The 16,702-nt window shown below is 47.1% G+C and overlaps 1 protein-coding gene across 2 annotated transcripts in view; it reads left to right on the top strand.

Moving 5' to 3' along the window:
* Positions 1-16,702, top strand: part of STX2 (syntaxin 2) — a 273,207-nt gene that overhangs the window by 85,080 nt on the left and 171,425 nt on the right. For both annotated transcript variants that reach the window (XM_063964647.1, XM_063964646.1), the window contains exon 3: positions 2,508-2,607. In XM_063964647.1, the coding sequence (XP_063820717.1) occupies positions 2,508-2,607 (100 nt within the window). The remainder of the gene's footprint in view (positions 1-2,507; positions 2,608-16,702) is intronic.

The following is a 16,702-nucleotide window of genomic DNA, read 5'->3' as shown; positions in this document are numbered from 1 at the left end:
ACACAGTAGTACCCCTTATACACATTACACCTGACCACAGTTGCGCCCATTATTCACATTACACCACTCAGCAAATCCTACCCCCTGTAACGCCTGTAGTCACTGGGTGGCAGGTCGTCCAAATCTGGAGAGTCATTAAAGCAGATGGGTGCCCACAGAGTCGGGGAAGTGCAAGTGATAAGCGGTACTTACCTGTGCAGTAATGATCTAAAAGGGGGCAGGGGGGTCTTTCCTTGCCGGCTCTTGTCAGATACTTTCTGGTCAGGAGGTTGGTGGGGGAACCAGCAGGCTCGTGGATAATGTTTGCTTCTGGTGTCGGAGCTTATGATCCAGCCCTCTAGTCCAGAACCCACCCTGTCGTATACAGACTCGCGTGTGCAATCCCGATTCAGGATCGTGCAATTTAATTTGGGGGATTTGATTTAAAATATGGGGCAGCGGGAGACTCCACCGTGAATCTGGAGTATCCCGCAGGATGTGGGAGGGTAGGCATCTATGGCCCAGCTGTATGTACGTACGTACAAACTGTGTATACATACATATAAACTGTATACATACATACATACATACATACATACATACACATTTACATACATACACATTTACATACATACACATTTACACATTTACACTGTACATACTGTACATAAATACATGGCACCATAGAGCTGCAGGCACCATACACACATGGCCACTCTCTCTCTTTCCCCGGAGGCCGGAATACATCAGCCCGACACTGAGCCCAGCTCAGGGACCAACATCACCTTACAACTGGCACCAATCAGAGGGGGACTCTTGGGTCTGCAGGCCAGCTCGAGGACAACCATTAATATCCCTGGGAACACAGGACACACAGCACTATCCCCATGCACCTGACGTTTGCCCGCAACCTACTGAAGCCAGGCGCACCCCATGTAACATCCATCTCAGCGGGTGCCAACAAAGAGAGGTGGCAGCTGGCTTGTCCCTCGGCGCATGTGTGCAGTGCACCTCGCGTCCATAGCTAGTTACGACACTGCAGCATGGCCTTGCTTACCTTCACCCCGTCGTCGCTCATCGTTGCCGGCATCAGCAAGTGTGTGTTTCCACTTCCCGATACCGGCGCCCGCGATGTGCCATTGGAAGACACATCTCTCCGTGTGTGGGGGCCTTAAGCATTGTGCTTGTTGTGTCTCTTGGCGGATGACATAATCTGCTCATCCCCCGCATTAGATGCAACAAACTCACTGGTGCTTAGTCAACATTTGTGGCATGGTGGGTCAAACTGAGGTGTTATCATTTATTTTTAATGCTGTAAGAATCTGTATTGCTGATCCTCATCAAGAGATCTTTTTAAACATGCGTATCTGGAAATGTGACTGCGATGGTATCATAATCACAGCAGATCATGTTGACAGTGGCATCCCAACATTCAGAATCCCCAGTGATCCCAGCGAGTGTTTTAACCGTACCCCTAACTTTGACCCCTCTCGCAGTCTAAACCTAACCCTTGCCCTCTCTGCGTAGGCTATCCCTCCCCCTAGTGCCTAACCTTAACCCCAGTACTTACCGTCTGAGTTTTGAATGTCTGGATGCCGTTTTGCCAATCTGGCTGTAAGGATTCTGACCACAGGGATCCTGACCACATCCCATGTGGCCTTCTCTGAATAGGTCTAATCTCCAGAGAGTTTTGGACCTTTTACACGTGCACACCATTTACGGTGGTGGTGGTAGTAGTAGTAGTAGTAGTAGTAGTAGTAGTACGTACATGCCATCAATCCACCTCCACTGACAGAGTTGCTGCATGTGTTTCCTGTTCTGGATGTGTTCATTTTATGTGCTTATTATAAATAGAAAGTGGTATATGTGTGTTATGACGTTGCTAACATGCAATCTTAGTACATGTAAAATATTTCAATATTTGTATATACTGACAAACAACCCACATGGTATGAAATCTATCCTATATGGAACATATTTTATGTTGTTTACGCTTATTGTTTGTCCTGGACTCTGGCCCATCTCTGGCATTGTGGTTTTCTGTAGAGAAGGTGGGCTCCACTGATCCAGTGTTCTGTTCTTTTAGAGGTTAAGGTTTTCTTAAACAGGAGCTCAAGGACACGCACTGCTTGGCGAGTGTGAATTTCTGATTTCTTTTGTCTTCTGCATACATTGGTAAAATGTTTTGCGGGCCTAACAAGTATTTTATGGCATATCATTTTATCCGTTTACTAATAAGTAGTAGTAGTAGTAGTAATTAATCTGATGTCTCACCTGTCCTTTCTCCTTAATGATTTTAGCCTGTTTTCTCATAGATAATAATAATTTAGGCAATAAAATTGGTTCCTCCACTAGGTGTAGGTGACAAGTACACTTCAATAAATTCATTCTCTTACGGCTATAAACATACATAAATGTAATAAATAATTATAAATAATACTCACCAACTTATCCAAAGCACAAACCAGCGCTGGCATCTTATGGTAAAATTACATATTTTATTTCTAAATTCTTTTCTTTTTTTCCAGGTAGAAGAAATAAGAAATTTTATTGCTAAAATATCAGAAAATGTAGAGGAGGTAAAGAAGAAACACAGCACAATTTTATCTGCACCAAACCCTGAAGAAAGTAAGCTCTCATATATAAGCTCTTATATATAGATTTTGTACTATTTCTATCTTATTTGTGAAGGTATTTCAACAATTTCAGAAATGCATCAGGCTGTAAATATGCTTACAGTACTGTCAGCGTGAGCATTCGAGAACTGAATAACTTTTTTGCTGATGACTAATGGAATGTATGTTTTTTGGGTCTTTTTTTTTTTATATCATTATTCTATAAATAGAATGTATTAACAAAGTACTCATATCAACTAAAACCTTAGTTTGTTACCGGAGCAGGTGTAATGCTCTCGTGTTTAAAAAGCAGCAAGCAGAATTTAGAGCTACAGATGTGTCCTCATACATCTAGCCTCAATATGCCATGCACCACCACAAGATGCCTGGCATGAGTGAGTCGGAAGTTCCTGGACAGCTCTGCTAATATCATGCGCCTTCTTTGCCGGAAAGTCTTATTCGCATTGCTATGTGAATGGGATGTGCAAACCGCTTATGCGGATTAAAATATGTGACATGCCTATATTCTGTGTCCAACTGTGGCTGTATCTGCATCCGAAATGCTATGTTACAGTGAAAACACTATAGCGTAGCATTTCGTATGCTGATACCTCTGCAGTCGCACACAGAATACAGGTATACCAGATATTATTTTAATCGGCAGAAGTTGCGTGTGCGTCGTATTCGCATAGCAATGCGTCTAAGATTCATTTTAATGGAAAAAAACAAGGATGTAGGAGGACACATCTGTAGCGAGAAAAACACTAGCAAATGCTCTATCATGAATGCCTGTTTCTCCTGCACTGTTTACAAGAAGCCATTAGACTGCTTACTTATGCAGAAAGCTGTAACTGTCAAATTTTCCTACAAATTTTTGAGGGAGGTGTGGGGGTGGGGGAGCTTTTAAAACTGGGCCGAATTGTCCGCTAATTTCTTGTTTCTTATTTGAATGTGGGCGTTTCTTCCAACCTTTGTTTTGTTGGACACTTTAATCATATGGCATAGTAAGTGCAGAAGGTAAGAGGACAACACACAGAGATACTCCATAGACCTGAGTATCTATAGCTAGTATTGATCTACAATAGATCAGTCTTCTGTTTGCCTTAATTTTGGTATAGCAATATTACTTCCACTTTAAGCGGGCACACCCCATTTCTATGTGTTTCTTCGGTACTACTCAGGGGCCGCTATTGGAATTGCTAAGTTTCGGCAGTTGTGTTATTGATGTCTGTCCACGAGGAAAAATCTTTAACCAATAGGAACAATGCAGGACATACACCTTGGGGCATATTCAATTGCAAGCGTATTTTAGTAAAACCCTGCGGCACTGTGTTTTTCCATAGCCCTAGGGTTTTACCTGTTCAGTTACCTGCAATATACTGCAGCTTTTTTCTCTCAGCCTAAGAGCAAGTCCAGTTTTTCCTAAGATCTTTATTTTAAGGAAAAAATTTGGGGACTGCCTTTAGAATCCCTTGGACTACCCCCTTCATGACTAATTAGAGTAATGCAAGTTTCCCATCAGCTTAATTAGTCCAATAAGATAGCTATAGATGGATTTTCTTTTATTGTCATTGTAAAAGAACAACAAAATTACAATCCAGGTCACATAAATAGTTGCAATTCACCATTTTTGGATAAAACCAACAATTACAGATGGAAAAAAGCTATTCTTTAGTCGAGATGTCCTAGCTTTAATGCACCTAAACCATCTTTTAGACGGAAGAAAGGAAAAAATATGATGGTAAGGATGGTAGCAATCCTGAGCAATGCAGTCTACCTTGCAACAGCAGTTTTTAATATAAATAAAATATATATATATATATATATATATATATATATATATATATATATATATATATAGTACAAAAGAACAGCGGCACTCCAGGACTTGTGGTATCAAAAGTCAATATATTGAAGCATCACAAACACATGCTTCCAACATTTCGGGGCCCACAGCCCCTTTTTCAAGGTGTATGAAAAAGGGGCTGCAGGCCCCAAAACGTCGGAAGCATTTGTGTTTGTGATGCTGTAATACAGAGCTGGCCAAATCAGTCCTCGAGATCTACCAACAGTTCACATTTTCCAGACCACCTAGCTGGTGCACAGGTGTAGTCATTACTAATTAAGATGTGCTGCATTCATTCCTAACTGACAATTCTACAGATCTCCAGGAGGCCTGGAAAACATGAACTGTTGGTAGATCTCGAGGACGGGTTTGGCCAGCCCTGCTGTAATATATTGACTTTTCTCTATCGTCCTAAGTGGATGCTGGGGTTCCTGAAAGGACCATGGGGAATAGCGGCTCCGCAGGAGACAGGGCACAAAAAAGTAAAGCTTTTACCAGATCAGGTGGTGTGCACTGGCTCCTCCCCCTATGACCCTCCTCCAGACTCCAGTTAGATTTTGTGCCCGAACGAGAAGGGTGCAATCTAGGTGGCTCTCCTAAAGAGCTGCTTAGAGAAAGTTTAGCTTAGGTTTTTTACTTTACAGTGAGTCCTGCTGGCAACAGGATCACTGCAACGAGGGACTTAGGGGAGAAGTAGTGAACTCACCTGCGTGCAGAGTGGATTTGCTGCTTGGCTACTGGACACTAGCTCCAGAGGGACGATCACAGGTACAGCCTGGATGGTCACCGGAGCCGCGCCGCCGGCCCCCTTGCAGACGCTGAAGAGAGAAGAGGTCCAAAATCGGCGGCTGAAGACTCCTGAGTCTTCATAAAGGTAGCGCACAGCACTGCAGCTGTGCGCCATTTTCCTCTCAGCACACTTCACACAACAGTCACTGAGGGTGCAGAGCGCTGGGGGGGGCGCTCTGAGAGGCAAATAAAAACCTTATTAGAGGCAAAAAATACCTCACATATAGCCCACAGAGGCTATATGGAGATATTTAACCCCTGCCTAACTTCAAAAATAGCGGGAGACGAGCCCGCCGGAAAAGGGGCGGGGCCTATCTCCTCAGCACACAGCGCCATTTTCTCTCACAGAAAAGCTGGAGAGAAGGCTCCCAGGCTCTCCCCTGCACTGCACTACAGAAACAGGGTTAAAACAGAGAGGGGGGGCACGGATTTTGGCGATATTGTATATATATAAAAGATGCTATAAGGGAGAAACACTTATATAAGGTTGTCCCTATATAATTATAGCGTTTTTGGTGTGTGCTGGCAGACTCTCCCTCTGTCTCCCCAAAGGGCTAGTGGGTCCTGTCCTCTGTCAGAGCATTCCCGGTGTGTGTGCTGTGTGTCGGTACGTGTGTGTCGACATGTATGAGGACGATGTTGGTGAGGAGGCGGAGAAATTGCCTGTAATGGTGATGTCACTCTCTAGGGAGTCGACACCGGAATGGATGGCTTATTTAGAGAATTACGTGAGAATGTCAACACGCTGCAAGGTCGGTTGACGACATGAGACGGCCGACAATCTATTAGGACCGGTCCAGGCGTCTCAGAAACACCGTCAGGGGTTTTTAAAAAACGCCCATTTACCTCAGTCGGTCGACACAGACACGGACACTGAATACAGTGTCGACGGTGAATAAACAAACGTATTTCTCATTAGGGCCACACGTTAAGGGCAATGAAGGAGGTGTTACGTGTTTCTGATACTACAAGTACCACAAGAAAGGGTATTATGTGGGAGTGAAAAAACTACCTGTAGTTTTTCCTGAATCAGATAAAATAAAATGAAGTGTGTGATGATGCGTAGGGTTATCCCGATAGCAAATATTGGCGTTATACCCTTTCCCGCCAGAAATTAGGGTACGTTGGGAAACACCCCTTAGGGTGATAAGGCGCTCACACGCTTATCAAGTGGCGTTACCGTCTCCAGATACGGCCGCCCTCAAGGAGCCAGCTGATAGGAAGCTGGAAAAATATCCTACAAAGTATATACACACATACGGTGGTTATACTGCGACCAGCGATCGCCATCAGCCTGGAGATGCAGTGCTAGGTTGGCTTGGTCGGATTCCCTGACTGAAAATATTTTATTCATGTAGAGCATTTAATAGGATGCATTCTATATATATGTATGTGAGATGCACAGAGGGATATTTGCTCTCTGGCATCAAGATAAGTGCGTTGTCCATATCTCCCAGAAGATGTCAGGGACACGACAGTGGTCAGGTGATACAGATCCCATACGGCAGATGGAAGTATTGCTGTATAAAGGGAAGGAGTTATTTGGGGGTCGGTCCATCGGACCTGGGGACCACAGCAACAGCTGGGAAATCCAACCTTTTTTACCCCAAGTTACATCTCAGCTAAAAAAGACACCGTCTTTTCAGCCTCAATCTTTCCTTTCCCATGAGGGCATGCAGGCAAAAGGCCAGTCATATCTGCCCAGACATAGAGGTAAGGGAAGTAGACTGCAGCAGGCAGCCCTTTCCCAGGAAAAGAAGCCCTCCACCGCGTCTGCCAAGTCCTCAGCATGACGCTGGGGCCGTGCAAGCGGACTCAAGGTGGGGGGGTAGTCTCAAGAGTCTCAGGGCGCAGTGGGATCACTCGCAAGTTGACCCCTAGATCGTACGAGTATTATCCCAGGGGTAAAGATTGGAGAGTCGAGACATCTTCTCCTCGCAGGTTCCTGAAGTCTGCTTTACCAACGGCTCCCTCCGACAGGGAGGCAGCATTGGAAACAATTCACAAGCTGTATATCCAGCAGGTGATAATCAAAGTACCCCTCCTACGACAAGGAAAAGGGTATTATTTTTCCACACTATATTGTGGTACTGAAGCCAGACGGCTTGGTGACACATAGTCTAAATCTAAAATGTTTTGAACACTTACATAAAAGGTTCAAATCGAGATAAAGTCACTCAGAGCAGTGATAGCGAACCGGAAAAAAGGGGACTATATGGTGTCCCTGGACATCAAGGATTACCTCCATGTCCAAATTTTGTCCTTCTCATCAAGGGTACCTCTGGTTCGTGGTACAGAACTGTCAATATCAGTTTCAGACGATGCCGTTTGAATTATCCACGGCACCCCGGGCCTTTTTACCAAGGTAATGGCCGAAAAGATGTTTCTTCAAAGAAAAAAGGCATCTAAATTATCCCTTACTTGCACGACCTAAAAAGGGCAAGTTCCAGAGAACAGTTGGAGGTCGGAAGAGCACTATCTAAAGTAGTTCTTCGACGGCACGACTGGATTCTAAATATTCCAAGAATCGCAGCTGTTTTCCGACGATACGTCTGCTGTTCCTAGGGATGATTCTGGACACGGTTCAGAAAAAGGTTTTTCTTCCCGAGGAAAAAGCCAAGGAGTTATCCGACCTGTCAGGAACCTCCTAAAACCAGGAAAGGTGTCTGTACATCAATGCACAAGAGTCCTGGGAAAAATGGTGGCTTTTTACGAAGCAATTCCATTCGGCAGATTCCATGCAAGAATTTTCCAAAGGGATCTGTTGGACAAATGGTCAGGGTCGCATCCTCAGATGCACCTGCGAATAACCCTGTCGCCAAGGACAAGGGTATATCTTCTGTGGTGGTTGCAAAAGGCTCATCTATTGGAGGGCCGCAGATTCGGCATACAGGATTTGATCCTGGTGACCACGGACGCCAGCCTGAGAGGTTGGGGAGCAGTCACACAAGGAAGAAACTTCCAGGGCGAACCTGGAAAAGTCTCTTCACATAAACATTCTGGTACTAAGAGCAATCTAAAATGCTCTAAGCCAGGCGGAACCACTCCTGCAAGGAAAACCGGTGTTGATTCAGTCGGACAACATCACGGCGGTCGCCCATGTAAACAGACAGGGTGGCACAAGAAGCAGGAGTGCAATGGCAGAAGCTGCCAAGATTCTTCGCTGGGCGGAGAATCACGTAATAGCACTGTCAGCAGTGTTCTTCCCGGGCGTGGACAACTGGGAAGCAGACTTCCTCAGCAGACACGATATTCACCCGGGAGAGGGGGGTCTTCATCCAGAAGTCTTCCACATGCTAATAAACTGTTGGGAAAGACCAATGGTAGACATGATGGCGTCTCGCCTCAACAAGAAACTGGACAAGTATTGCGCCAGGTCAAGAGATCCACAGGCAATAGCTGTGGACGCACTGGTAACACCTTGGGTGTACAAATCAGTATATGTGTTTCCTCCTCTGCCTCTCATACCAAAGGTATTGAAGATTATACGGTGAGGAGGAGTAAGAACAATACTAGTGGCTCCGGATTGGCCAAGAAGGACTTGGTACCCGGAACTTCAAGAGTTGGTCACGGACGAACCGTGCCCTCTACTTCTGAGAAGGGACCTGCTACAACAGGGTCCCTGTCTCTTTCAAGACTTACCGCGGCTGCGTTTGACGGCATGGCGGTTGAACGCCAGATCCTAAAAGGGAAAGGCATTCCAGAAGAAGTCATTCCTACCTTGATTAAGGCAAGGAAGGAAGTCACCGCGAAACATTATCACCGCATTTGGCGAAAATATGTCGCGTGGTGCGAGGATCGGAGTGTTCCGACGGAGGAATTTCAACTGGGTCGTTTCCTACATTTCCTACAATCAGGATTGTCTATGGGTCTCAAATTGAGATCTATTAAGGTTCAAATTTCGGCCCTGTCAATATTCTTCCAAAAAGAATTGGCCTCAGTTCCTGAGGTACAGACTTTTGTTAAAGGAGTACTGCATATACAGCCTCCTGTGGTGCCTCCGGTGGCACCGTGGGATCTAAATGTAGTTTTAGATTTCCTCAAATCCCATTGGTTTGAACCATTGAAAAAGGTGGATTTTAAATATCTCACATGGAAAGTGACTATGTTACTGGCCCTGGCTTCCGCCAGGAGAGTATCTGAATTGGCGGCTTTATCTTATAAAAGCCCTTATCTAATCTTCCATTCGGATAGGGCAGAACTGAGGACTCGTCCGCATTTTCTCCCTAAGGTGGTATCAGCGTTTCACCTGAACCAACCTATTGTGGTGCCTGCGGCCACTGGCGACTTGGAGGACTCCAAGTTGTTGGACGTTGTCAGAGCCTTAAAAATATACATTTCAAGGACGGCTGAAGTCAGAAAATCTGACTCGCTGTTGATACTATATGCACCCAACAAGTTGGGTGCCCCTGCTTCTAAGCAGACGATTGCTCGTTGGATTTGTAACACAATTCAACTTGCTCATTCTGTGGCAGGCCTGCCACAGCCTAAATCTGCTAAGGCCCATTCCACAAGGAAGGTGGGCTCATCTTGGGCGGCTGCCCGAGGGGTCTCGGCATTACAATTCTGCCGAGCAGCTACGTGGTCGGGGGAAAACACGTTTGTAAAATTCTACAAATTTGATACCCTGGCAAAAGAGGACTTGGAATTCTCTCATTCGGTGCTGCAGAGTCATCCGCACTCTCCCGCCCGTTTGGGAGCTTTGGTATAATCCCCATGGTCCTTTCAGGAACCCCAGCATCCACTTAGGACGATAGAGAAAATAAGAATTTACTTACCGATAATTCTATTTCTCGGAGTCCGTAGTGGATGCTGGGCGCCCATCCCAAGTGCGGATTATCTGCAATACTGTACATAGTTATTGTTAACAAATTCGGGTTATATTGTTAAGGAGCCATCTTTAAGAGGCTCTTTCTGTTATCATACTGTTAACTGGGTTTAGATCACAAGTTGTACGGTGTGATTGGTGTGGCTGGTATGAGTCTTACCCGGGATTCAAATTGCCTCCCTTATTGTGTACGCTCGTCCGGGCACAGTACCTAACTGGAGTCTGGAGGAGGGTCATAGGGGGAGGAGCCAGTGCACACCACCTGATCTGGTAAAAGCTTTACTTTTTTGTGCCCTGTCTCCTGCGGAGCCGCTATTCCCCATGGTCCTTTCAGGAACCCCAGCATCCACTACGGACTCCGAGAAATAGAATTATCGGTAAGTAAATTCTTATTTTCGCTATCGTCCTAGTGGATGCTGGGGTTCCTGAAAGGACCATGGGGAATAGCGGCTCCGCAGGAGACAGGGCACAAAAAGTAAAGCTTTTTCAGATCAGGTGGTGTGCACTGACTCCTCCCCCCATGACCCTCCTCCAGACTCCAGTTAGATTTTTGTGCCCGGCCGAGAAGGGTGCAATCTAGGTGGCTCTCCTAAGAGCTGCTTAGAAAAAGTTTAGCTAGGTTTTTTATTTTACAGTGATTCCTGCTGGCAACAGGATCACTGCAGCGAGGGACTGAGGGGAGAAGGAGTCAACTCACCTGCGTGCAGGATGGATTGGCTTCTTGGCTACTGGACATCAAGCTCCAGAGGGACGATCACAGGTACAGCCTGGATGGTCACCGGAGCCGCGCCGCCGACCCCCTTGCAGATGCTGAAGTCAGAAGAGGTCCAGAATCGGCGGCTGAAGACTCCTGCAGTCTTCTAAAGGTAGCGCACAGCACTGCAGCTGTGCGCCATTTTCCTCTCAGCACACTTCACACGGCAGTCACTGAGGGTGCAGGGCGCTGGGAGGGGGGCGCCCTGGGAGGCAAATGAATACCTATAAAGGCTAAAAATACCTCACATATAGCCCCTAGAGGCTATATGGAGATATTTAACCCCTGCCTGATTTTTCTAAATAGCGGGAGACGAGCCCGCCAGAAAAGGGGCGGGGCCTATCTCCTCAGCACACGGCGCCATTTCTCTATCGTCCTAAGTGGATGCTGGGGTTCCTGAAAGGACCATGGGGAATAGCGGCTCCGCAGGAGACAGGGCACAAAAGTAAAGCTTTTACAGGTCAGGTGGTGTGTACTGGCTCCTCCCCCTATGACCCTCCTCCAGACTCCAGTTAGATTTTTGTGCCCGGCCGAGAAGGGTGCAATTCTAGGTGGCTCTCATAAAGAGCTGCTTAGAGAGTTTAGCTTAGGTTTTTTATTTTACAGTGATTCCTGCTGGCAACAGGATCACTGCAACGAGGGACAGAGGGGAGAAGAAGTGAACTCACCTGCGTGCAGGATGGATTGGCTTCTTGGCTACTGGACATGAAGCTCCAGAGGGACGATCACAGGTACAGCCTGGATGGTCACCGGAGCCACGCCGCCGGCCCCCTCACAGATGCTGAAGCAAGAAGAGGTCCAGAATCGGCGGCTGAAGACTCCTGCAGTCTTCTTAAGGTAGCGCACAGCACTGCAGCTGTGCGCCATTTTCCTCTCAGCACACTTCACACGGCAGTCACTGAGGGTGCAGGGCGCTGGGGGGGGGGGCGCCCTGGGAGGCAAATGAAAACCTTTAAAAAGGCTAAAAATACCTCACATATAGCCCCAGAGGCTATATGGAGATATTTACCCCTGCCTAAATGTACTAAATAGCGGGAGACGAGCCCGCCGAAAAAGGGGCGGGGCCTATCTCCTCAGCACACGGCGCCATTTTCTGTCACAGCTCCGCTGGTCAGGAAGGCTCCCAGGTCTCTCCCCTGCACTGCACTACAGAAACAGGGTATAACAGAGAGGGGGGGCAAAATAAATGGCAATATATTAATATAAAAGCAGCTATAAGGGAGCACTTAATCATAAGGCTATCCCTGTCATATATAGCGCTTTTTGGTGTGTGCTGGCAGACTCTCCCTCTGTCTCCCCAAAGGGCTAGTGGGTCCTGTCTTCGTATAGAGCATTCCCTGTGTGTCTGCTGTGTGTCGGTACGTGTGTGTCGACATGTATGAGGACGTTATTGGTGTGGAGGCGGAGCAATTGCCAAATATGAGGATGTCACCTCCTAGGGGGTCGACACCAGAATGGATGCCTTTATTTGTGGAATTACGGGATAGCGTCAACTCGCTTAAGCAGTCGTTTGCCGACATGAGGCGGCCGGACACTCAATTAGTGCCTGTCCAGGCGCCTCAAACACCGTCAGGGGCTGTAAAACGCCCCTTGCCTCAGTCGGTCGACACAGACCCAGACACAGGCACTGATTCCGGTGGTGAAGGTGACGAATCAACCGTATTTTCCAGTAGGGCCACACGTTATATGATTTTGGCAATAAAGGAGATGTTACATTTAGCTGATACTACAGGTACCACTAAACAGGGTATTATGTGGGGTGTGAAAAAACTACCAGTAGTTTTTACCGAATCAGAAGAATTAAATGACGTGTGTGATGAAGCGTGGGGTGCCCCGATAAAAAACTGCTAATTTCAAAGAAGTTATTGGCTTTATACCCTTTCCCGCCAGAGGTTAGGGAGCGCTGGGAAACACCTCCTAGGGTGGACAAAGCGCTAACACGCTTATCAAAACAAGTGGCGTTACCCTCTCCTGAGACGGCCGCACTTAAAGATCCATCAGATAGGAGGATGGAAAATATCCAAAAAGGTATATACACACATGCAGGTGTTATACTACGACCAGCTATTGCGACTGCCTGGATGTGCAGTGCTGGGGTAGTTTGGTCAGAGTCCCTGATCGAAAATATTGATACCCTGGACAGGGACAATATTTTACTGTCGTTAGAACAAATAAAGGATGCATTTCTTTATATGCGTGATGCACAGAGAGATATCTGCACACTGGCATCACGGGTAAGTGCTATGTCCATTTCGGCCAGAAGAGCTTTATGGACACGACAGTGGACAGGCGATGCGTAGAGGAGTTATTTGGGGTCGGTCTATCGGATTTGGTGGCCACGGCTACGGCCGGGAAATCCACCTTTCTACCTCAAGTCACTCCCCAACAGAAAAAGGCACCGACCTTTCAACCGCAGCCCTTTCGTTCCTTTAAAAATAAGAGAGCAAAGGGCTATTCATATCTGCCACGAGGCAGAGGACGAGGGAAGAGACAGCAACATGCAGCTCCTTCCCAGGAACAGAAGCCCTCCCCGGCTTCTACAAAAGCCTCAGCATGACGCTGGGGCTTCGCAAGCGGACTCGGGGGCGGTAGGCGGTCGTCTCAAGAATTACAGCGCGCAGTGGGCTCACTCGCAGGTAAATCCCTGGATCCTGCAGATAATATCTCAGGGGTACAGGTTGAAATTAGAGACAGAGCCACCTCGCCGTTTCCTGAAGTCTGCTTTACCAACGTCCCCCTCAGAAAGGGAGACGGTTTTGGAAGCCATTCACAAGCTGTATTCTCAGCAGGTGATAGTCAAGGTACCTCTTCTACAACAAGGGAAGGGGTATTATTCCACTCTTTTTGTGGTACCGAAGCCGGATGGCTCGGTAAGGCCTATTCTAAATCTGAAGTCCTTGAACCTGTACATAAAGAAGTTCAAGTTCAAGATGGAGTCACTCAGAGCAGTGATAGCGAACCTGGAAGAAGGGGACTTTATGGTATCCTTGGACATCAAGGATGCGTATCTCCACGTTCCAATTACCCCTCACACCAGGGGTACCTCAGGTTCGTTGTACAAAACTGTCACTATCAGTTTCAGACGCTGCCGTTTGGTTTGTCCACGGCACCTCGGGTCTTTACAAAGGTAATGGCCGAGATAATATTTCTTCTTCGAAGAAAAGGCGTATTAATTATCCCATACTTGGACGATCTCCTAATAAGGGCAAGGTCCAGAGAACAGCTAGAGATGGGTTTAGCACTATCTCAAGAGGTGCTAAAGCAGCACGGATGGATTCTGAATATTCCAAAATCCCAATTAATGCCGACAACTCGTCTGCTGTTCCTGGGGATGATTCTGGACACAGTTCAGAAAAAGGTTTTTCTTCCCGAAGAAAAAGCCAAGGAGTTATCTGACCTGGTCAGGAACCTCCTAAAACCAGGAAAGGTGTCTGTACATCAATGCACAAGAGTCCTGGGAAAAAATGGTAGCTTCTTACGAAGCAATCCCTTTCGGCAGATTCCATGCAAAGGGATCTGTTGGACAAATGGTCAGGGTCGCATCTTCAGATACACCTGCGGATAACCCTGTCGCCGAGGACAAGGGTATCCCTTCTGTGGTGGTTGCAGGAGGCTCATCTATTGGAGGGCCGCAGATTCGGCATGCAGGATTGGATCCTGGTGACCACGGATGCCAGCCTGAGAGGCTGGGGAGCAGTCACACAGGGAAGAAATTTCCAGGGAGTGTGGTCGAGCCTGAAAAAGTCTCTTCACATAAGCATTCTGGAACTAAGAGCAATCTACAATGCTCTAAGCCAGGCGGAACCTCTGCTTCAAGGAAGACCGGTGTTGATCCAGTCGGACAACATCACGGCAGTCGCCCATGTAAACAGACAGGGCGGCACAAGAAGCAGGAGGGCAATGGCAGAAGCTGCCAGGATCCTTCGCTGGGCGGAGAATCACGTGATAGCACTGTCAGCAGTATTCATCCCGGGCGTGGACAACTGGGAAGCAGACTTCCTCAGCAGACACGACCTTCACCCGGGAGAGTGGGGACTTCATCCAGAAGTTTTCCACATGCTATTAAACCGTTGGGTAAAACCAATGGTGGACATGATGGCGTCTCGCCTCAACAAAACACTGGACAGGTATTGCGCCAGGTCAAGAGATCCGCAGGCAATAGCTGTGGACGCGCTGGTAACACCTTGGGTGTACCAGTCGGTATATGTGTTTCCTCCTCTGCCTCTCATACCAAAGGTATTGAGGATTATACGGCAAAGAGGAGTAAGACTAGTGGCTCCGGATTGGCCAAGAAGGACTTGGTACCCGGAACTTCAAGAGATGGTCACGGACGATCCGTGGCCTCTACTTCTGAGAAGGGACCTGCTTCAGCAGGGTCCTTGTCTTTTTCAAGACTTACCGCGGCTGCGTTTGACGGCATGGCGTTTGAATGCCAGATCCTAAAAGGAAAAGGCATTCCAGAAGAAGTCATTCCTACCTTGATAAAGGCAAGGAAGGAAGTCACCGCGAAGCATTATCGCCGTATTTGGCGAAAATATGTTGCGTGGTGCGAGCAGCGGAGTGCTCCGATGGAGGAATTTCAACTGGGTCGTTTTCCTACATTTCCTGCAATCAGGATTGTCTATGGGTCTCAAATTGGGATCTATTAAGGTTCAAATTTCGGCCCTATCAATATTCTTCCAAAAAGAATTGGCCTCAGTCCCTGAGGTCCAGATTTTTATCAAAGGAGTACTGCATATACAGCCTCCTGTGGTGCCTAAGGTGGCACCGTGGGATCTAAATGTAGTTTTAGATTTCCTCAAATCCAATTGGTTTGAACCACTAAAGAATGTGGATTTGAAATATCTCACATGGAAAGTGACTATGTTACTGGCCCTGGCTTCGGCCGGGAGAGTATCTGAACTGGCGGCTTTGTTTTATAAAAGCCCTTATTTAATTTTCCATTCGACATAGGGCAGAGCTGCGGACGCGTCCGCATTTTCTCCCTAAGGTGGTATCAGCGTTTCACCTGAACCAGCCTATTGTAGTGCCTGCGGCTACAGACGACTTGAAGGACTCCAAGTTGTTGGACGTTGTCAGAGCCTTAAAAATATACATTTAAAGGACGGCTGGAGTCAGAAAATCTGACTCGCTGTTTATACTGTATGCACCCAACAAGTTGGGTGCACCTGCTTCTAAGCAGTCGATTGCTCGTTGGATTTGTAACAAAATTCAACTTGTACATTCTGTGGCAGGCCTGCCACAGCCTAAATCTGTTAAGGCCCATTCCGCAAGGAAGGTGGGCTCATCTTGGGCGGCTGCCCGAGGGGTCTCGGCATTACAACTCTGCCGAGCAGCTACGTGGTCAGGGGAGAACACGTTTGTAAATTTTTACAAATTTGATACCCTGGCAAAGGAGGACCTGGAGTTCTCTCATTCGGTGCTGCAGAGTCATCCGCACTCTCCCGCCCGTTTGGGAGCTTTGGTATAATCCCCATGGTCCTTTCAGGAACCCCAGCATCCACTTAGGACGATAGAGAAAATAAGAATTTACTTACCGATAATTCTATTTCTCGGAGTCCGTAGTGGATGCTGGGCGCCCATCCCAAGTGCGGATTATCTGCAATACTTGTACATAGTTATTGTTAACTAATTCGGGTTATTGTTTAGGAAGCCATCTTTCAGAGGCTCCTCTGTTATCATACTGTTAACTGGGTTTAGATCACAAGTTGTACGGTGTGATTGGTGTGGCTGGTATGAGTCTTACCCGGGATTCAAAATCCTCCCTTATTGTGTACGCTCGTCCGGGCACAGTACCTAACTGGAGTCTGGAGGAGGGTCATAGGGGGAGGAGCCAGTACACACCACCTGACCTGTAAAAGCTTTACTTTTGTGCCCTGTCTCCTGCGGAG

This window comes from Pseudophryne corroboree, chromosome 1 (genome assembly GCF_028390025.1).
Source record: "Pseudophryne corroboree isolate aPseCor3 chromosome 1, aPseCor3.hap2, whole genome shotgun sequence".
Classification (NCBI taxonomy): Eukaryota; Metazoa; Chordata; class Amphibia; order Anura; family Myobatrachidae; genus Pseudophryne; species Pseudophryne corroboree.
The sequence above is the reverse complement of the archived record's forward strand: the minus strand, read 5'-3'. Positions and strand labels throughout refer to the sequence as shown.